The 23,739-nt window shown below is 45.1% G+C and overlaps 2 protein-coding genes across 4 annotated transcripts in view; one reads left to right on the top strand and one right to left on the bottom strand.

Moving 5' to 3' along the window:
* The window catches only part of LOC107218430 (synapsin), a 101,513-nt gene that overhangs the window by 54,235 nt on the left and 23,539 nt on the right, over window positions 1-23,739 (bottom strand). The gene's annotated exons all lie outside the window — the stretch shown is intronic.
* The window catches only part of LOC107218432 (tissue inhibitor of metalloproteinase), a 51,936-nt gene that overhangs the window by 23,194 nt on the left and 5,003 nt on the right, over window positions 1-23,739 (top strand). For all 3 annotated transcript variants that reach the window (XM_046738786.1, XM_015656308.2, XM_015656307.2), the window contains exons 2-3: window positions 17,711-17,837; window positions 22,973-23,055. In XM_046738786.1, coding sequence (XP_046594742.1) covers window positions 17,711-17,837; window positions 22,973-23,055 — 210 coding nt within the window. The remainder of the gene's footprint in view (window positions 1-17,710; window positions 17,838-22,972; window positions 23,056-23,739) is intronic.

Raw genomic sequence — 23,739 nt, 5'->3', positions numbered from 1 at the left:
CTGGGCGTAAAACGAGCTTCAACGACGGATCATCGCTCGCTGGAATAATTAATAACTTTACCCCGTACGACTGTATGACTGTGAGGATTTCAATACGCGGCGAGCCATTGTTTCGTTAGGGGGGTGCATAATTTCACCGTGTCAAAACATTGGCGGTTATAATGCAACAAACTTTTCTAACGTTCATAGAAAACTCTCCGATGTCCGCGCGGTTCGGTTTCAAGAATAAAACCACCCGTGGAAATTCAACGGGTCTTGAACTATGTGTCATGCTTTGTACTCTTTTCAGAAATTCATACAATCAACCGAAAACAATGAAATTTGATTGTAATTTCTGCGGCGACGCGAGCATGAATTAACTGCGTCGGGTTTCCTGTATAGAGTTTCATTAATTAGCGATACACCGAATTAATGCTCGTACATACATACATACGTATGTGTTTCGTGGTGTATATAACGGTGCTGATGCAACAAAAGAAGCAATCAAACCTTCGTAATTAGTACCGCTATTAATATATACAGATACATGCATATAACGGCAGTCGTTGACTGGAAATTATTAGCTCACAGGGTGTGGGCATAAGGGAACAAAAATTATTATTTCACTTCCGTCGGATATGCAGGCGAAAACCGCGATAATATATCGCGAGTTTCCGTTGGCCACGTATTCGGAGGAGTGTCGGTGTGCAGACGTTAGCCGGGATGAAAAGATTGTTAGTCTGCTTATCTCTGCGGCGTACGGCCGAGATAAGCCGAAGTTAATTAATACATGTATGCAAATGAATTTATAATCTCGTCAGCTTATAATAATCAAAAGTGACATCGACGTGGCGACGTCGCGACGTACGTCGAATAGCCAATCAACGGTAATTGATCCCTTGCACTCTCGGGCGAGGTGTGAAGTCGTTAATTTGAGGATAAAAATCGCTAGGCGAGTAAGTACCGCGTGTTGATGGGATGAGTGAGTATTCACATACCTATATACATAGGTATAATACATTTTAATGTGTGGTATATACTCAAGCGGATTAAACGACTATGCAAATACCGGAGTAAAGTTTATAACAATAAACGAAACTAAGCTGCCAGTCTCTCCGTCTAAGTCAGATATCAAGTCAGCGATGTGTTTCAGGCTTTTACGAGCCCGCGTAAAACCACTTGAACATTTTCATTGTTACTCGTAATTGAAATTTGTCACATGTTACTGCACAATTCGCGTAACTCACACGGTTTTTTCGATAAAAAATTTACCGTTCGCATCGTTTTTCCGTTATTCAGTTTCCAGGACTCGCTTAGCTTCTGATTGACAAAATTGCTTGCGTGTAATACCATTGAAGAAAAATACTAATGAACGAGCTCTAGTATAAAGATCATTTTTCCTGAACTTGGCTACTTTTTTCAAAGTTTAACATAATTCTCGTTCGGAACTTTTTGAATGGCCTTCGGCGAGCAGACGAAGCCTGATTAGTTTCTGCCCTGTCTGCATCGTATACGCGAGTACGCGTCCGCGTAAGCGAGAAACTTGCTTTGCAACAAATATCAAATTATCAGAGAGTATATCGATAGCCCAATGAAACCCAATACGGCGGCTAGGACGCGGTGTGTGAATATCTTGCGCAATCTGCAGAGCCGCCACAATACTCTCTACAAACTGCATGCGCTGCGGCTCTGCTAATTCGCGCTCTGAAAACCAATTTCCGTTATACCAGCCCGTGCGGAAAGAAATCGCGCGTAAATTTCGATCGCCGGATGATCCAATGGATATAATTTCCTCAAAGATCAACGTGGAGAAATCCAAATCGTGAAACATTATAAATTTACGCACAATCTCTGCTGTTGGATATCCTGCAGTAGTCATTGAACTTCCTTTTTTCCCCTGAAAACCTGAACAGACCGATATGATCAGCACGCATTGTCCAGTTGAATTCAATGTCACAATTTCGCACAGACGCAGGTGATATGTTATACGAAAAGTCGAGGATGAAAAAGAAATTTGAGTCGTTTCCGGAAACAAGTCTGAATCCAGACAGCAGGCTTAAGGTCATAAGAGATGCGAAACATTGTTTGTCGCTTCTGCGCGTAAGTAATTTCAAACAGCGTAATAAGCTCGAATTGCACCGCTGTACGTGCAGGCGTATGTACAACACGCGTAACGTCGTCGAGCTTTTTCCCTCTTCAAATCTCTCGCTCATCTACGTCAGCACCGTATACCTAGACCTCGAATAACACCCTCAAGTCTATTGGGTTACCCGCTTAAGGCTGACGAAAGACTAAGGAGCCGCATCATCAGCTTTGATATCCTCTGCATTGAATATTGCTGACTAGGCGGTGTTAACGACGTTCCTCAAGTGCTGCAGAGATGATCCTAGGTATAGGAAGGTGAGTATAAAAGAATTTTTCAAACTATCGTCCGGGTGGCTACACTGCAGGCATTTGAAGCTGCACCGCAACTGCGGCGATAAGACAGCTTCGGTTTTACGCAAATAATAATAATTTAAGGGATACGCGTGTGATTCTATTGTCGGTGCGATTGTTTTTCGGAAAAAAGCAATGAGAGAAATATTGCCACGAAATTGTCAGCCTGGTTCTTTGATCATCAACGATTCGTGATAGCTAGATCAACCTGAATAGAAACATCGCCATCTCCTACAATGAAATAGTTAACTTGAAGCAAAATTACGACAACCGGGTGGTTTTTCTGAAAAAAGTTCGTTTATGATGCACTGAAATGAGCTTTAAAAAGTCGTTGATTTTCCTCATTTCTCTAAGAATAATCGAACCTCTTCAGGTATTCACCGCGTATTTGCAAAAGCTGTTTCTCGCTGGCTTCCTCCGTATGCCCTGAATCGCGTAATAATTCACACCTCCAGTTTCCGTGCTGCATTCACCTCGGCAATTGCAGGGATAAACTTTGTGCGTTGCAAAATTTTAACGCGCAGTATACAGTGATTATACATAAGCTATATGTACTCGAGCATGGGTAAGTAAAGGCGTATGTAACTACCTGCATCGGCATGTCGCGTTATAGATCGAAATTTGAAGTGTGTAGAAAGCGGAATTCTCGTTGGCGAGAAATTAATTAATGAAATTTCCTGTGCTGCAGGGTGGATCCCAACCCACGGCTTGGTTATTGCGGGGTTTATAATAGAGTTCAGTTTCTAGCTTCGCTGGAGTTTCACGTGCATAGGTATGGACAAAGCTAACACGTCGAGTCGAATTTCCCTTAAGAGACTGCAACAGCCGCTAGCCGGGCTTATCGAAGAGGCGTCGGACTCTATAAGTGAAAAAATCACATTAACCTGCCGACCCCGGTCTGGTCCTCGTCTAGGACTCGATCCAGGAAGGCGTGGTCGCCGTCCGGCTCGAGGATGCGGTGCAACGAGAGTGTAAATCAAACTGGAACTAAACCCTCCGTTCACCGCGAGCGAACTGCGAGCAATTTGCCATGTAAACAGACCATTATATTCAAATGCTCATTGAGTTAATTGAACATTCGTATATCAACCGATCCCATCCACTACTCCAGGGATGTTTGTCGCTCGGGGATGATGTACACTACAACGGTGTACACAAATTCGCTGTTTGCGCATCAATCCGGGAGTGGAATAGCCTTGATTGAAGACACGCCGCCAGTTCTATCCTAATTAACCAAAGGTGATCGTGTCTCGGGTTAAATTCAAATTTTCCTCGTTTGAATTATACGGTGATTATCGATATTGGAATTTTATTCAAATTCACGTCGCGTAATCGTATCTTCTACTCTGCGTTCTAACTTTGAAAATTACCCCGATAATTTTTACTCTCATTATAATGCGCCGAGTTTAAATGCGCACCTTTCACCGTACGCGGAACTAGGAGGAGCGAAATGCTCCTCGCAATTCTGATATGCGCACTCAATTTAGCATATAAACACGAGTTACATACCGCCCAACTAAGAGCGCGTGGCTCAACCGCCATTTACTCGGTTTAATGGTCTTCTATTTTGCGTTATTTAACACAAGGGTTAAGGTTAATAGTTGCGTCCTTGCGGGCAGACTCCGCCTCGTTAATTCAGCTTCGCCACTATCGTCGACGCTACTCAGCCTTATTCGGTCTACTCATATTATGATTTACTTACGCACTCCGCTTTGGCGGATTATGGGGCATGCTGACTTTAGATGGTGTGAAAAGATTCGGGGCTTACCTGAAACAGAAAAATACAGGCCTCGTCAGTGGCGCTCGGCGTTACAAATTGCATAAAAATGTGCTGAAAATGTGATTTGCGATCCCGACTGAGCCTGATCCCAGAAATTTGTTTAGGAACAGGCTTCAAGCGCTGGAAACGCGGGCGGAATATTAAAGGAGGGGGAAAAAATCAGGCAGCTCACGGGTAGTTGTGATATAAACTTGGCGATAAACAGCACAGACTTTTTAGGGCAACTCGGTGATCGGCCGTCGGAACAGCAGCCCGCGGAAAACGCTGGAGACGGTTGAAAAACGCTAATTTTTTAATTCAGACCATATTTGTATTTGCAAAGTTTGAATCTGTAAGCTTGAAAAGCGATATATTTGTTAATTGAAAAATTAGTCGTCACAGAGCAGAGAACAACAGGCACAACTTCCATAAGAACGCAAGGATTTTACTACAATAGTTATTTGCTTCTACTGATAAAATGACAATTTTTCAGTTGTGTCACTCTCGTCTTCGGGATGCGAATTTATTCCGAGATGAGGGATTCGGTGGCGAATAAAACAGCTTGCAGCTTCTCGCCCCCTGCGGGGATCGCGTCTTCGAAGTTGAGTGAATTGACGAAACGGCGAGGATAAAGCCGAGCGTCTCTCTGTGAGGGCACGAAAGTGCTTGACGTGATTTTAATCTCCGAGGTGGGCTGGCCGCGATTTGAAACCGGCAAAGAACTTCTCCTTCTGCATTGTATAACTGCATGCGGTAGAGGGACGAGATATTACCATTTGAAAAGCATAATGAGGTGATTCACCGTCGTAATAACAATACGCGTCCCGCGATCCTCGAGTCACTCGCAAAAAGACGAGAAATATAAACGGCACGAGCCGCGTTCGGGATCCTGCGTCGCAGATCTCGCCGTTTGCCCTCCGAGGATAGCAAATGACGCAGGCGAGACTCTGCAGGGCCGCTTTCATCGGCGTGACCTACAAAGGCCCGATGCACCCGGCACGTGTGACGCAGACGGCGGGCTGCGTTTTTGCGATGTTCCATTTTCGGACGGAAAGTGGGATCGGACTGTTTTTGACAACAGGTAAAGAAAAATAGATCGACCGCTCATTGCTGCAAGGGTTATAAACTCCGAAATCGAAGTTTCGCCATTTATTATGGCTCATATTCAGCACCCTCGTTCCACCCTCGAATCTAATTAATTACCGTAAGAATTTGTTTTCCTGTGCCCGGTTTACTCACTGGTGATGAGAGATATTAACGACAACAGTGTCAGGGCGGCCAGGTGGTCTAGTGGAGTAAGGCTCCGGTCAAGCAATTTTTCGAAATCACCAATTTTTCGAATTTACATTCTTTCAACAAATATTCTCTCGTAGATAAATGATTTGCACATCCGCATATCATTCATTAGACGGCATTGCTTGTCTTACGTGGCTTCTCATCGGAAGCAAGGATTCAAAAAGGGTAAACACAACATCTACACATTAGAGTCTCCTTATACACAGTGCTTGCAGAGAAGAAACTTCTTATTCACTAATTAATTACCATCCGTTGAATTATCTTCCTTGATACTTACCGCTAGCTTTCAGCACCTTGATCTATGGACTCGACCGATACAAATGATTCTCCCATTCCGTTGGCGGTTGAAAACGCTGACCGAGACCGAAGAAAACTCGTTCTGACATTCGGGTATTTTCGATTTGTATGGAAATAGGCCCGTTCGAGGTGTCCTCCATAATTTAGACTGCCAAGAGACTGACTCGACAGTAGATGTTGCTTTATTTTATTTTATTTCCTAACTCTTTCTCACTCTGTCTCTCTGTCGCTCAATGCTTTTCTCTTTTGCCGCAGGGTTATTTCACGGGCATTTCGTAACCGTTTCGGGAAGCCGTTCGAACCCCGTTCACGAGTTCTAATAATTCCCCGAGTTTACGCCCAGCTCCGAGGGTCCGCAACGCGACGTAATTGCCGTGGATCTGAGATCCACGGCACACTCTCCGGGGAGAAAAAAGAAAAGGAAAAAAAAAAACGAAACACATTTTCCCTGGATATATAAGTAGGTACGGAATAAATTGTAGGGCGTGACGCATTGGGCACACCTTGCACAACGCGTAGCTAATTCGGCAAACCCTAAGGTAGGCTTGATGTGTTCATCACGCGTATTAAACGTTTATATTACAAGGCGTGCGCAAACCCATCATCTCGTTTCTCCCTCGAGGCGTTATCTCACTTACGAACGTGCGTGTGCGGGCTTCTCTGTCATTTCTTATTGCCGGTAAATAAGCATCTCAAAGAAAACGTCCCGTACAACACATACGCGTGCGCGATGCCTGACTTTTGTGAAAAAGAAAAAAATTGTAAGAACGTGGGCGCATTTTGTACCGTTCAAATTTCAGCCGCGAAAATTTGCGAGATTCACGTGCGTGGATTCGCTGAGAAATTCGCAAGTATTCACTACTGCATCATTCGTTCGGAGTGACGGTCGGTTCCGTTGTCATTTCAGTCACGAGCCCTTGACGCGGGAAAAACCCGCAGCGTGCACGCACACGCGCCGTGATTCACGAAAGGTTCGGTATCGCCGAGCGCAGGACGATGATGATGGGGTGATCACGGTTCCCCGTAAGAAATCGCGTCATCCTCACGACGCAGGTGGTGCATCAACGGCGGATTTGTTATTCATGGGATGATCCCGATCGTGATCGGCGCGTACTTGTCATTCGATTCGGCACATCGTCGAACGACAATGATAAGCGGATAGAGAATTACGAACCCCCTCTGCGGAATGACATCAGCTTCGACCAATTCGTTTTGCATGATGATGCATGAACCGCGACGGATGAGCAAATCTCAGTTTCCAACTGGTACCGCCGACTCACCAGGGTGCAGCGGAGTTACACGCTTGATCGGTCGAGCCTGGCTGATCTGAAATTCCTCCCGTCTATCCGATCGCATTCGGCAACAATCCTAATTCAGCTTGCTCGATCCTTCCGTACGGAATTCTGCGCCGAATCGCCAAACGTCATTCTGACATGTTCGCGTGCTTCGAATACTCGGGGGATATTCGGTGGAAAGGTTGTCCGTATTCCAATTTATCGAGCAAGTAGAAACTTGTCAACCGGTCATCCAGCCAATCTCAGAATCGAAGGCACGTATCTACCATACATTGACAATTTTATCTTACATATTCAACGGCGTCAACTGGTTACTTGACAAAGGTGGTTGCAGGATGAAACTTTCGCAAATTGCAACGCAAATTATTCGCGCCTTGCGATATTGCGGATTTGTTACAACCCAACGATTGCTTTGAGCTTCACTTAAAATGCGTATCGGTGCATGGACGATATTATTATTACATTGCATATGCACCCTCCGCTTTCTAGCTTGGGATAAATCGAGTTACAAAATTGGCTGAGTTGAGTCTCGATGTCGAGTAATTTATGCCAATTTCTGTTCCCTCCCTCTCTCGGCTGCCTTTGATATAATTACCGCTACCCTACAGCGCGTTTTATTACCGGTTACACGTATTAAAATATCGGTGACTCGCACCGGTAGCTTTGTCGTTGATGCCTGGGAGGTAAAGCATGCGTAATTCTGTTCCCGTTGCACAAAAGCTCCCTGTAACGTGCCTTAAGCCTGCCGGACGGCGTCAAAGCCCTTTTCCATTTTGCCGGATTCCCCGGCAGTGTAAGCTCCCTGTTTTCATGGTATTATAGTTCGGCGCGTGAACGGCTGGCCGTAAAAATTACAAAGCGGAAACAATACGGTAGTAATTCGGTTTTACGGGCAAACTCGATGGCGTCGTGTACAGGTGGGCAAAAAGCCTCGGTACATGGAGCCAACTGTTCCGCCTTGAAACCTCGGGCAATAATAAAAAAGCTTTTGCGGTTTCTCCGGGAGCCACGATCACTCTCGACGCCAACGTCGAACGGGTTCCTGATTAACAATAAGCCCGCACCCTGGGAGCGAATAGCTGAGAGAGAGAGAGAGAAAGAGAGAGAAATGAGAGAAAATACCTACCAGGAAAGCAGGGTTTACGAGTAAGTTCAAGCGGTTGATTTTCCGCTTTTATTTACACAACGAGTCCCGAGTCTAAAGCTGCACAGTTTTGTGGCCGGTGAAACGTTTGTTTGGAACTCGAATCCGTTTCAAGGTGTAGCCAACCAACCTTATACTTTTGAGAATTTATCGGAAAATTCAAACTTATCAGCGTGAACCGCTGCAGCTATTTTCATCGGATGCGAATCGCGACGTGTAACTCGTGTTATGTTCGTGCAAACTCCATACACGAAAAAACCGCGAAACGGAAATGCGGGGTACGCTCCATTCCTAGAACCACGAAACAGAGTGGTTTATAGAACATAGCGGCAGATTCGAGACCGTTGAGAATCAAACGATCCACCCTACTCACGGTGCGCTGATTTTATTGGAAACGTCGAGCTTTGACTGCGGTCGGATGTTCAGGCATACACACGCCCCTTGATTGGGGGCTGAAATTCTGATTAAAACAGCTTCGATTTTACACCGTCAATATGCCGGACGCAACTCGTGTAATTACACTTTTGAACGCCCAGCGTAAAACAGAGAATTTTCCCTCACATCAGCCGCGGCAAATTATTATACTCACCGGACTCGACGCCTACGGTGCCGATTCATCGATATTTCCGAGTCGACGAGACGATCGGCGAATTCGTTTTTTTTCTTACAAAATTGGCAATGCGTGCCGAGCGAAACTCAAAGCGCGTAGGTGCGGCGGACGCGAGTTGAAATCTCATCTCGTCGACCGGATGTGACGAGTAATTCACAGGGAGCTGTAGACAATTTGTGTCGGACACCGGCTGGGGTCAGCTAGGCATTGATTGACCCCCGTGCAGGATGGGCTTCGTGACGTAGCCGCGGTCTGTGTGTTATGCGAGGAAACTGATCAGGCGCGTGCTGCGCCGAGAGCCGAGGTCTAATTCACCTCGGACTGCATTTCGGTGATGAAATTCACCGCGTTTCCGCATTGCCGCGTGAAGATTTTCATCGGAGCTGTTTTTTTCCGTAACAATATTCTCGCTTGGAAGTCGTCGACTTTCTCCTCTTCCTGTTTCGTTACTTCTCAAGCCTTACGATCAATGATACTATATCACACACACACACACACACGAGCCACGTGAGTCCCTCCGAGCTCTTCTAGTTATTACCAGAAAGAAATGAGCGTCCGTTTTACCGCTCAATCATCGTTCTCAATACGGGAAACTGTCGGCACCCAGAGTCAAGCCTGCAGGACGCCACGTGATCGTCATCCGCATTCGCTCGTTCCTGCAGGTTCCACGGCATCAGGGTTTTGGGCCTAGTCGGGGTCCCCGGGCATCCTCTCCAAGGCTCTGCCATAACGACGCCGGAGTTGCGGTCCTCGCTCGTAATCGCCTCGAATTATCGCCGAGTCATGAGAGCCACGTCTGCAGGGCATCGCCGCCGCTGAGAAGTGCGGAGACGAAAGGCTGCCGACCTACTCGAAGCGACGACCTCGATAACAATCGATTACATGCTTTTGGCGATCGATAAATGGAACGGTTCGCGCTCAGTCAGTCCCTTCAACATTCCGAGTGTCGCTGGCTGCAGGTGTATTTTTATTTTTTCGATCCTTTTTTCTTTTATCCAACAACGATTTCTGCCGTTGAAGTACATTCGGCACAGTTTGATATCGATTTCGGCTTCGCGGTACGAGTCTAAAAGTACTTTTATTTATAATACACAGGAATTTGCGGATGATTTTAGGTCTTCCGTTGTACTTGACAAATCAATTGAGTGAAAACTCCGAGTACAATATTGTAGTAACCGCGGTAAAAACGACTAAAAAAAATTAAATTCTAACGGCGATCGATACTCTAGAATCGCATAGGTTTAAGGCACTCGGAGCAGCGTCCAGCGGGGCATAAATATCCGCTCGTCGATTAAGCCTAATAGTTTGAAACCGTGACGCTAACGATTAATAACCAATATCCGCAATTTCCCTGCACCCGCACCTTCTACAAACATTCACGGCAAGCATTTCGTGCGATATAACTATTTCAAAAAAGCACCCTGCGTGCAGTGCGCCGGTGTTGATATCGATTCGTGAAAACTCCTAATTACTCTTATCACGATAAATGACAATGCCGGGTCGGAAACAAGCCCTCGGGGAGAATCGGGCACCCCGACAGGGCTGGCTGAACACAACTCAGACAAGAAGACAACCTCCCGGCGATGTATATATTGCTCATGTCCCATTGGTTACACGGCTCGTTACCACCGACTGCAGTCGAGATGGTCGCTGCATATGGCCAGGGTATGAATGTCGGCATGACGTGGTCACGGGATACGGATCCGCTTGCGAAACTGCGCCCCTATTTATTGATAAGAGAGTGTTTCTCGAACTGCTAACTATCGCACACTCGCTACCCGTGCTTTTGTACGCCCAGCAGTTTGAATGGTTCTTCTCATCGGTTCCCCATGTCTTTGGATTCGCACCATAAAGGAAACAGTTGTACGGACTTGGCTCGCAATTAGTTTGAGAGATATCAGTCGCGGATTTTGTGAACGACAATCGTGGCGGAGTGTAAGGATTTTCAGAACGAACACATGCAGCTGTAGAAGTCAACACTGCAGTATCTCTTCTGTCACTTCTTCGGCACGTGCTGCGACAAAAGTCGACTGAAACTTCTTCGTTTCCTTTACACTTTTGAAATATAAAAGTTGTTCTCTACGAAAGAAGAGAGACGATGATTTTCTTCCTTTCTTTTTCTCCTTGTTCCTCAATATCTTATCCTCCTTTTTTCACTTCTGTTTCTCCTCTTTTCCCTACGGCCTAAGAATAGATTCCTCGTTTCTACACAGCCGGGGACTTGATTTATCGTCGTACATCTATACCGGAGTATTTTGAATCCCGGCTTTTCATTCGTATACCCAAAACCTCTAGACGCGTAACGTACGCATAGTTGAAAATAACCAACGGCGTCACGAGCACCGCGGAACAGACATAGTAGCAGCGTAAAGAGTGCTTTTCGTCGATGTAAGGAAACGGGTTACAAAGAGAGGTTTTATCACCAATAATGCCAGGCCGCTACCCATGATAAATTCAACATAACTGTGTAACAAATGATGATTACAAGGTTCGAGCGTGTGCCGCTCAGCCCGGTAACGCTACGGCGTAACGTAACGTAACGCAACGAAGTACCGCGGACAGAAGAGGAGAGAGATTTATTGAAAGTGATAGATCCGACCCGGTCGCGATGCTTAATAATACCCGCGTACAAAGGTACGAGGTACCTACATAACCACCGACCGCGGCTTGAGTATATCACGACTGATTCACGATTTACGGTGTACCCACCTACCTCCTCGCCTCCACCTCGGAACTTCGCAGAGGTTCGTGAATTCGCCATCAACTGCAGGCGGTTCTTATTTCGACGAAGAAATCGAGCGAGGTGGGCCATGAGGAAGGCCGTTCGATGTCGGGAAAATACATCCGAGCCGGGAATATAGATAAACTTCGTCAAGGATGGAGGCAAGAGCCCTTTTATCAAACGCTCCCGAGGGACACCGCCGCTATAACCTAGGAACAGGGGGAGAATCAGCCTCACCGCCTGCAGGTACGTGCTTCTGGATGGAGAAATTCACCTTCAGTCAGTGCCGAACAAGCTTCCTCAGACGCCGGCTTCGACCTGCGAGAGCTGGCTGACTCGAAGTGAATAAGGCATTGCCGGGATGCTTCCGATACTCCTGCAGGCGCAACGTCATAGAGAGGGTGAACCGTTTGATGTCTTTCCCGGGAGGAATGCGCATTTTTCAAAAAAGACCTTCGAGCGTCGCGAGCAGGCGGAAACATCGTTTCACGACTGTGTAGTACTCGCTATATGTTTTCGTGATCTCTCAGGGAAGTTTCAAGCGAAATTTCAAGGATCTTGTGTCGTGTGCTCTCGTGAAACTTCAAAGCTGCAGGCGTCTTTTCCGTATCCCCGCGGTCGTAATTATCGGCAGGCGTAGAGTGAAAATTGATTGAATTCTGATTAATTTTCGGGAAGGATCTGGAAGCTCAAGTTTGACGACGTACCTGCCAGTTATTCCCCCCTTACAAATTGTTTGCGTGGTCGGTGAATTTTTTCCCGCGGTAATGAGATTCCGACGACAAACGATGGTCGAATTTAAATGAATGCTGTCTCTCCCCCCACGCGCACACATAGACACAAAGACAAAAAGGTGCTGAGATAAAAATTTATTTTTGGATCTGTAGAGCACGACGTGGTCCACGGTTATACGATCATGATTCGATTGTGTCAACGACGAAAGGCAAAGGAGGGAAGAGCTTTCGTTTCATTTTCTTTTTCTTGTTCTTCTTCTTCTTCTTCTTCTATTTTCATGAGAATAACCTTCTCAGGAGGTCCTGTGATTTGGGCGGTCATTCAGACCATCCAGAAGCGTGAAATTCGCTTCCAAAAATAAAACGACTCACAATCGGTGAGGCTCCGACAAGACGGGCATCTGTTCACCTCTCAAAATGACTAACGTCCTCAGCCCCGTACGCAATGCGTAACCACGCTAGTCAACTTCGGTAAGCTGGTAGGTACAACTCGAAGAAATCCCCAGCGGTGTAAACCGACGATAACTCGGTGCCCCGAAAGCGTGGTGACCTCGCGTTTGGTGAACACCGCTTCTAATCCACGCCCGAAAGGCACTCTACGAAAAACTGCTCTGGGTGTGAGAAGTGAAAGCAGCGTTGATCCGAATTATCGTCGCAGGTTGCTGGATCGTATGTTTACACATATAAGCGGCTCAATTTGGAACACCGGCTGACGTTACGGTATATCGGTAGTTAAAATTTTACCGCTCAGCCGAGCCATTTCTTTATAACATTTGAGCTTGGATGCGCACCAAACACGCAAGGCCATGCGGTGAGGTTTTCGTCGCTTGCTTGAGTGGTGAACAGAAAATGAAAAGAAAATTTTAAATCATCCTCCTATTTATGTATCCTGAAAGAAAAGTTTACCGATTCTAAGCAGACGTGTAAATATACACAAGGTAAATGTACTCGGATTCAATTTCCAAGCGATCTGTTCCGCGTTCCAGGATGTAGCCCATGTGCAACATCTCGACGCGATCGCGACGACCGTTCCGTTTGAAAACACCGTCTGAGAGAAGTCGCGGCGTGTCGTTGAAACTTGTTTTTTAATTCCTTTTTTTTATGCGACGATAAATTCTTTTCGCCCGAAAAAAAGTAGCCAGACGGCAATACATCCGTCTGAAGTTCAAACGCGTTGTATTAAGAGTCGATAAACATCCATCCCCTCGTTTCGTAATGCATCCTTCTATGATCCACTGTGGTTGTACAACTCAATCGAGCTGGTAAACAGAAGCAGAAGAAGGAAAAATTGGAAATTCCAAAACGTGTATAAAACGAACGAAGCGGAGAATGTTTACGTCTTCCTGATTTAGACCTCGTCATCTCCAAGCCCTTCTATTGAGCTTGGGAAAAACAAACGTCTTTCCGGATCTATTAGTGGGCAATATTTCACCGGTATAGGTATATTTTTCTTCACGCACGAGAGGACGAGGCCATTAGTATAAAAGATGCCTGGGTGCCGGCAGCTTTCGCCTCCGCGTCTCTTCGCCGCTATTCTAATCCTTTTCATTTTATCACCGGCCTGTGGCGAGGGGTAAGACATCAATGAGAGCGACGGTAGCGATTCCGCGTTAGTTACAAGTTGGCGTTCTCCACGTCTCGTCGCCGCGCCACGCCGGTGGTTGCTTTTATCTCGAAACCCGTACTATTCACGGGCATCGGGACCATTCGATACTATCTTTAGAATCGGTTCAGCTGACGCCGATAAACTAAAGTGGATTACCAGCTTCGGCGAGATTATCGAGTAGAATTATGGCGCCTGACATATCTGATCCGGTCTGTTTTCTATTCGTTTCTCATAATTTTTTCTAACCTACACGCGATCATGATCATAGGTCAGGCATTGCTTTCACCAGCTCGTAACGAGTCACACCGCACGCTTTTCTAACCCACCAATTTATTTCCTGTAGTCAAATAACCGAAAAAAATTTCAATATCGTTATTACGTGTCCGTTGGAATTTAGAAATTTCAATTGAATATATCGATAGAAAAAAGGAACGCAATTTCCACCGATCTTTATCGTTATAATAACCATTCACGGTAAAATATAGACTCTGCGGAATAAAATGGCGTAATTCTCCCAGATTACTGGGATCAAAGCGAGCTGTCATTATTGACAAAATGGTATATTAAGTCACGCGTGTTCGCCGCTCAATCGCGTTCAGGTTAACCATTAGCTCCCACTATTTGCATATGAAATTTTCATCGTTTCACAGTAATAATTTCAAACTGAACAGTCTTCACCGTCTGCAGACTTCATACCATTCATGGGTGAAATTTTTTGCGATCGATTTTCACTCGCCTAAAATTTGGAGTGCCCCAAATGAATCGTAAGCTGTATTCGTGCAGCAGCCGGATAGAAAAAAATAAACTGCCGTACGACTTCTCGGCAATAGTTGCGGTCAGAATTATTGGAGCGTTTATTTTGTATAACATGTTCGTCGTCCCCCTGCTGATATACTTAATTACTTACACTGCACTAATTGCCGGCAGAGAAACGGCAGGATTTTTAATTCGGTTTATCGTCACGATAGTTGGGATACTGTGTCTTGTTGACACTTAAACGGGGCTCTTAAGGACCCGCGAGATTCCAATACGCCGTCTCTAACGAACTTGCGTAATCTTCGACGCAGAGAATCTCGGCTGCGTGCGTCGAACGAAAAAAGCCCGACACGTCAACAGGCTCTCCTTATTTTCCTGGACAATTCTAGTCGAAGATTTACTCCAAGCCTTTCGTTGCGCGAATTGCAAACGGAAAGAGGCTGATTAACGGGCGGACAGATTTCCCTTGAATTAGGGTCGAGCCGCCGATATTCCGAGAATCAATCAGGCCTGAGAATTAGCCTGATATAAGGGTTGCAGCCGAGGTTTGAAAAAATTGAGGCTTATCCCTCACCATCCGAAACTCATTCCGTTCGGGGTATATACGTAATTCCAATCAACAATCCGTCGCCGCTCACGGCCCATAAAGCCTGTCACCTTACTCCTCCTATTTCCGATGGCAGCTTATCAGTGCCAAAGGCAAGAGTTTCCCATCTGTTAGAATCGAGAAAGGTTGAAGGTAGCGATGGAAAAGGACCGGCTGAGCGATGAGCCGAGGGAACCGCGGTCGAGGAGGCCGAATACCGAATTCATGGTTACCGATCCCCTGGAAGAAGCCATAAACATTTATAGGCTTTCTTTCAATCGCTTGGAGGAAATGACACGCGTTGTGTCCGAGACCCTCGAGCAGTGTTATTCTGGATTGAAAAAGGCTAGATCGAATAAATTCACACCTAATTACATACCAGCAGCCAGCCTTCCTGCAGCTTCCGAGATGCACGCGGTCTCGAGCGGCGAATAGTCGCTTCGGTTTTACACGCCGACGTGCGAAAAGATCGATCGCGATGGAATGTAATACAGGTACGTCTCGTCGAGATCGAGGATTGATGGCGATGTGTGCCGCGCGCAGCTTTATACTTACAGAATTATAAATGCAGGTATATTCGATCACGGAGAAGGTATTCCAAAAGCAGCGAGGAGTTGCGTTCAATCGAGTTAATATATACTATGCAGTTGGTGAATTTATTGCGGCGAAACGCCGGAGAGACGAATATAGAATGAGTAATGCTCGAATCGTGGTGGAAGAGAACCATACTCGAGACCCGTTCGCGACAGCGTGAGACAGGCGAGGGACCGACAAGAATTTACACGGCTAATTGAACCGTTAGCGATTGTCGCGATAAGTATGGAACGATCAATAACGATATGCCAAAAGTAGGAAAGACCAATAATGTTACGAAGTTTGAAATATCCAGCCAGCGTGGATGCGGCAGGATTTATCCGTTATACATGGATGATACGCTTGGGCTGATTATACGGCTGATAAATTATTGGCACAAGGTATAATGAACGGAACATGCATTAAGTTCCTTCGACATTGCAATTCCAGCGTCAAAGAAACTTTCAGAGCGTATATTTATGTACACATCGACCCGAGTAATGAAAACTTGACTGCCGATGAAATCGAGACTCCCTGTGCTTGCTTAGCTGCGTCTTGCAACTGCATAGCGGATAATGATCGGACCAGTAATTAATGTCTAATATGAACAACTTGCAGTCAAGCGGTTCATAATAATTATTGCAAAACAGCGATCGATTCCAACAGCGGAGGGATTAACCTATTTCTTTAAGCGAGGCTGGTTTCACGGATTTAGATTTATCGATAGGCCAAGTGTCGCGAATCAGCGTTCGACGAATGCAAATAAATTATATATGTATGCATTTATACGAATGTACTTACAGTGATCTCGCGTTATGGTTATGAATAGAATTCCACGGCACTGCTAAAAAGTTTTCATTATAACCGCGACGATTTCCTTAACGCAGTAAGCCGTTGAATAAATTTCTTCAGTATACCTAACAGTAATGAAAAAAAATGTCGATGAAATTTCTTTACAGCAACGAAATCAACGCATTTATTGTACGTGATCGTGACGCGTGATTTGAAGAAAAGATAGAGAAAAGTTGATAAAAATGGTCGTGGTTAAAAAGTATAACCGTATATCGTGTTTGTTTCTGCATGGTTGTATAAGTTATACCTCGTTGAACAATTTTTCTCTTCCAGCATCGCATGTTTCGTGGCTGACGTCCGACAGGTTGTACGTTTGATATTTTATTCCGTGATTATCGCGTGACTGTTTCGATACTTTTATCCTATACATACCCACGTATATAACGTCTTTGAATAATACAAGAAATGATGGTTAATTAACCCCGGTTTTACGAGGCGGTCCTTAGGCCATCAATAATCTTCGTGTGGCTCAAACCGAGCGAGCAGCAAACTTTCGTACCTGGTCCGTAATTAAAAATTAGTTAAGACGGTGACTGGCGCTTGGCTAAATGGCATCGTGGGACTTCGTGGGTAATTAAAACCGGGATTCGTATGTGTGAAAGTTCAGCCGACGAAGGATGCATGTATACCTTTATATCCGTTTAAAATCCGTATTCGTCGTTGACGTCGATTCGGGATCCGAAACTTCTCCGAGAGGAGGAGGAGCACCGGCTTCGGGAGCCGCACTGAAATGTAAAGTGGCCTTTTAAATATTCAGGCTGCAGACAGGGTTCACGAGCCGTTTAAACGAGGTGAATAACCCGGCGTTTGAAATTCGAAAACGTTTCCCGTCCCAAAGAACACCTGAACTCTGACCCCTTTTCGCAAAATCAGCCCGAGGTACGGCGAAATTTCCCATATCCCAGACTTGTTACACCTCGAGGGTGGCAATTCAAGCGAATTGCCAAAATCCCCGGGACAAATTTTTCATTTGCTTTTTTTTCCTCCTCTTACTATCATTGCGCTTTTTGTATTCACACTGGGTTTCTCGCATCGATCGACAGTTTTGTTTTTTTTGAATTTCAGATGGGGCGGACGATCAGTTGGGGTCTCCTTGCCTTGTTGGCGATAGCGCTTTCGCCATCTATGAAAGTGGAAGCGTGCAGCTGCCAGTATTCACACCCTCAAACGCATTTCTGCCAGGCGGAATTCGGTACGTATATCTGACACTACGCAGTTCCGTTTCACTAGCCCATTCTTGTCAAGTGCATGTACCTTATCAAGGTGGAAACAGCTGCCGCAAGCAATTCAATCAACCATTGATTGCCGAAGGTGGTTGATTTCAGAAACGTCATTCAACGAGCTTAGGTTCGGTGTGTCCGTATTATATCCGCTAATACAGATATAGCGATCGAAATTCGTTAGCATTACTTTTATTGCTTTTAAAACGTCGCAGATGTTTGAATTTACATAAAACAGTAGCAGAGGTAGTAATTTATTCTAACGAGATTTTAATCGGGTTTTAACTCCAACAATCGGAAAATGTTGTAACGACGCGAAGAGAGAAAAAAATATATAGTAAGCGGTGAAGTAAAACGGAGCGATATCAAGATACAGCCTGAATCGAAAATTCTTCGTAACTTGGAATATATAATTTCGCGAGGCTGGACGCTGAGGCGGGGTGATAATTTAGTCGAAATATTTATTCAAGGGACGCTGAGAATGTAAATTATTATCGCGGAACATAGAGCCGCGACGAGATATTTGGACGTCACACCAACGGGGTGTAAATCGCGTCTCGGTGTGAAGCGTATTCACGACCTAATTCAAAACGACATCCGGTACCGCATATCGGAAGCATGCACTTCGTCGACTGGTGAAGCGAAATTTAGATCAATCCGCAAGCGGATCAGTCGCTTTATTGAACTGTCGTACGTTAATATCATCGAATGACGATCGAAGGATTCGAGCAACCTGCGCTGGTCCGAATCCATCCGATAGAACATCGGATGAACCACATGCCTACCCGCACATCGGGAACTGATTCTGTGTAAAGAGGGAACTTCCGAACAGCATTGATTTACGTCAAATTATATGTATATATATGTGCATATATATCTACGTATTTCCGCTTCGAGTGCCAAGCCTAATTGTCACTGTCCCTTGGACCGTTCGGTTTGTCACGGAAAGGGGTTAGAATCGATGGGGTAAATGGATAAATGCGTATACCCACGGAATCGGTCTCTATTAATCGATACGAAATTTCCCGAACGGACGACGCGGTGTCGTTGACAATACTCAATCCGTTTTCTTAATTAATCAAAAGAATCGACGCGAGGAAAGTTCGAACTTTGAGCTGCTCGTTGTGCGGTGGTGAAAAGATGTGCGGGAGAGAAAATCCACCCAGGTATCCGAGGAGGTTATAAATCGAACCTTTTTGAAATTCTCGGGTTGAATGAAGTTAACTGGCAGTCCGGGGCAAAGTATAAAGTAACCGCAGAGAGTGACTCGCAGGTAGGGATTGTTTATATCGTCTGAAGCCGAAGCTCTTTGGCAAGGATGAGTGGTGGAAAAAGGAGGGGGAAAGCTGAGATCGGTGGTGAAGTGAAGTTGCTACGGGGAGGTAATTGATCTCGGTAATGGAACCATTGCTCCTTGTGGAATAAAGGATTCAAAAACAGAAGGCGGAAGTCTTTTCCTGCCCCCTTTACTCTTCAAGCTCTGGGAGCAAACTTTATCGTCCTTCTCTTCTCAGCTTTGCCTCCGCAGCATTTGCCTTCTTTGCGCGATATTTTCTCCGAGGGTCCTCCAGGCGAGGAGAGTTAACTGCAGGACTCGCGGCGCAACAAGGACTCCGATACTCCAGCCACCCGCGTGCACTTGGCAACTGGCTGTATCGAGTGTGAAATATGCTTTATTTCAAGTGGAGAGAAACAAGGAGAAGAGAGGAGTCGAAGGTCGGGTTCAGAAGTCACGTTGTAGCTTGCAATTACAACGCAGAGCCATTCGTAAATCGTGCGTTAGCGTAAAGGTAAGAAAACGAGAGAGAAAAAACGATGGGTACGTGGGTATAAGCAGCCCATCCCGTACCTTCGGATCAGCTCCAGCCGATGTTTGCGCTTCGTTATTCGAGACACGCTCGCGGCTCAGCTATATATCCTCCAATTAATCGAACGATCCGCAGCGTCGTTGTCTCGCCATTTCATTTTTTACCCTCCATGATGGAAAAGAACCGTCGAATATCCGTTAGACACTTGGGGTGACGATCTGTGGCAGTGAAAGGCAGCCTCCTTCCCCGTACACTGTTGAAAATAATATCTGAACCCGTTACTTTTGCATGTCTACTTTATTTCCGCCCTACAAAGAAACAACGAATCTTCCGAGACCCGTTAACGAATCGCCAAAATACTGAATGGCCAAGACTAATTGTCTGCGTTTTTCAGCTCCTTGCATCTAAGTGACACTAAACGTTTCTGGAAGTTGTAGAAAACCATTTTACTCGTTGCTCTCCAAGGTTGGGATTTTCTTTTTCAACCGGAATTCCAACTAATTCCCGGATGACCTATAGTGTATCGCTCTCGATCCCTAGCCGACGTTTAATCTTGCCTGTTGGGACCTTTAACCATATCCGAACATCGAGAAAAGATCAGTCGTACTTTATCTCGTGATTAAATCACGGACGACTCTATTCGGTCTTTCACACCTGTGAGAATTTCCTTTTTGATCTTTTCTTTACAATTTGCTTTCGCGGCGTTCGCAGGGTAATTATAAAACAGCGCAGCAACACGTAGATAGCCAAGGTATTTGCACTGTGCTCATTGCCCGTATCGGAAATATTACAAATATCTCATTAATTTCTGTGTACGCCGAACAAACAAGCGATAAATGCGCAGCCGGTATACACGTGATGTTTGTATGATGTAAACATGATGAAAATGCACATTTAAAATCTGCTTCAGTCGTTATATTTGAGTGATGTATGCATACGTATACTGGAATTTCCAATCATGGCTCTGTTCAGACGAACAATATTCAATGAGGCTCGTAGTTAGCCATCACTGTGATAATAACGGTCGCAAACTTCGAATCAAAAAATGCTGCTTCACGTTTTTGGTCCGTTTATGTGGTTGGATTTTTCTTTTTCTGTTCGCCCGACTTTTTATTTGCCCGAAATTTATGAGCACTGCTTACAGTTTTTCAACTCGTGAATTTTCGTCACGTGGTTCAAAACTTTTTGAATGTTCTTTCACAGTTTAAAAATCTTCATCCGATCAGCGATTTCTTTGACCACGTGTCGTGTATCATGAATATTTCATCCGATTATTACTTTAAAAAAATAGGATGAATTATTACAGTCGGAAAGCCACGATGGCACAACGAGCGTCGCATCTCCTCGGTTATATCAATATCAAATACCAAGGGTGGGAATAAGATGCATCGAGAAAAATTTGCGGAATCCCTTGGCAAACAATCCAATTTATCTCGAGTCCAGAGTACAGCGCATGCGTATGCTGTTTGACGAGGTCAATACGCATTGATAGTAAAAATATCAGCTTTGTCAATTGGGCTGCAACTCAAAGGCCATGCAACGGATGTGGCAAAGTTTAAGTAGGAAGCAGAGCTGTAATGGAAACTAGCCCACGCGATGGAACAAAAATAGTTTCGACACCTACTCTGAGAAACCCTGCGTGAAACGCACCCACTTGCAAGCATAAAATAATATCTATCTCATAAATATGAAAAATGATAAAAGTCTAGTAACGTGTGATCCAAGTTATACATGGGATTGGTTATACATCTGGATTCGTCAAAGTTTCGCTCTTGGCATACCGCGGTATAGTCTTGTTTTCCACCGATCGAGGAAACTGAACGCGCGATGCTATTTCCTGAGGCAAGACTGCAGATTATACGTACAGCGGTGTGATTCGAAGAGTCGGTGAAATTCCTGGGTATTTTCTCTCGCAAAGTCAATCAAACTTCCCGGAGTCTCGCTAAGCCCGCCGAGGTTCGTGGGCCTCGGTTTCAGAGCGGAAGGGTTTGTTACCGGGGTGCCGAGAGCTTCATCAAATATTGCTTCCTTCCGCGAGGAGAGAGGCTCCGAGATTGGAAGAAGTTTCTTCAGGGGTAGCGGAAGCCTGGGGAGAGAAAGATTGCATCTGAGGCAATAAGAGCACCTCGAGAGAATGATCGCTGATCCGCAATGCGTTAGACAGGTCGTAGGTACCCGAAGGTTCCGGCCTCTCGTTCCTTCTCCGGCAACCATTTTTCACTTTCTCCGATAGTGTATGTAGAAAAAATTTTCACACAGGTATAAACGATACGCGCTGAGGATTAGCACGATTCGCAAATTCTGCAAAGGTGACGCGACAGGCGTCGAGAATGAGAACGAAACTTATCCTAGAAGCTAGAATGAGTCAATATATCCCCTGCTGAAACTGCGTGATATTTATTTCCAATCCCCGTGTAAACGATGAAGTTTTTATTGACTTTTTATTGAAACGGTCGTGAATTACTTGCCTAGTCGCTCGGCCATTGCTCATAAATTATTATCGCCATGACAGAGCTGCGGCTATATAACGACAAATAAGATATTAATGGACCGAACTGGCGCTTACGGGACTTGAAGTTCCAGCTGTGATAATAACGTCAACGCATGCGATCAAGTCTTTCTGGTGATTCGGACGTCTTCTAGACATCGAAATACGTTTGCGCCACACTGAGAAAGGAGTTTTTTTTTTTACCGTTAACAATAAACGTATATTTGGATACGGCGAAATAAATGTTTCGTTATTATTATAAAATTTCAGTCGAGCCAAATAATGATAGATCGACGGAATTTTGCTAGTATTTAAGAAATCATTTCTGCCTCAACTAAAATTTGATAATGACAACGAAACATTTATTTCACCATATTCAAATATACGTTTGTTAACGGTAAATAGACTCTTTTCTCAGCGCATACGCTAGTTGTATAACACATCCTGCGAAACCTCCTATTGTTATTATTACGCTGCCTATTATTATATCGCTTTGCTAGAATCGGGATGACCCGGTTACTCGCAATACGCTACACTAGCACAACCGAACACAGACTGACCTCTAAATATAATTCTCAAGGATGGCCGGTTACGAAATCGACGCCGATAAACATCAGGATCTAATTTAAAACCTCAATAATAATAATAATAATAATAATAAGAAAAAAAAATTTCGCCGCTCAGCGTCAAAGTCACGTATTTCGGATTCAAGTTTCAGATTACAAAAAACTTGTTTTAAATTGTTTCAATTTTTAGCTCCGCTACGATCCGCCATACCCGCACTCTTTCTAATTCAAACTGTATTTTCCAGTTATTCTTGCCAGAGTAATGAAGCATATCCCAGGCGACAGTTACGAGACCGCCTACAGAGTGAAGATCCACAAAAAGTTTAAGGTAAGTCGATAATGCCGTTGTCGATTTTCCATCAGCGCAACACCTACCGCGATTTCCGTGCGCGTTTTCTTCTGCAAGCGGAACGTTTATCGGGCGTTGAACCACCCGGGCGACGGAATCCGGGACAAAGCCAAGATTATTGCACGACAGGAGTGTCGGCGCGGGTTGCATCACCGCAAATGCGAAAATTCATTAGATATCTAGTATATAGGTGCAGCTCGAGTCGACCGCAAAGCCGTGCAATCTTCCACTCGCCGTTCACGATTACGACTATACGCGGTTTATATGCCAGGGACCGATTACGCCGCGCTCCGCCTCTCCGATCTCAGGATAAAACTGCATCTAGGATCTCTGGATTCTCCGGTATTAAAGTTTTACGTGTTTACTATTTCATCCACTCGCTAATCGGCTTCACACGACTGGGCCAATTTGCAGTTCTTCGCTTATCGTGAGACCTCACGATGAAGTTCGGAACTTGTATAACGTTGCATTTCTCTGTAAATTCTGGCAGTTAAACGAGGCATTGAGATAAAAAAAAGAAATACCATTCCGCAACTACGGAATGACTTCGAAGAAGCTGAGTTTCGACCCAAGGCTCGCAAGGCTCCGGAGATCCTGCACGAATTATTGATGGCATCGAAGACTTGACGCGAACAAATATATGTGTCAGTTGGTTTGCCCCGG

Source organism: Neodiprion lecontei, chromosome 4 (genome assembly GCF_021901455.1).
Source record: "Neodiprion lecontei isolate iyNeoLeco1 chromosome 4, iyNeoLeco1.1, whole genome shotgun sequence".
NCBI lineage: Eukaryota > Metazoa > Arthropoda > Insecta > Hymenoptera > Diprionidae > Neodiprion > Neodiprion lecontei.
Note: the sequence above shows the minus strand (reverse complement) of the source record. Positions and strands in the feature narration are given on the sequence as shown.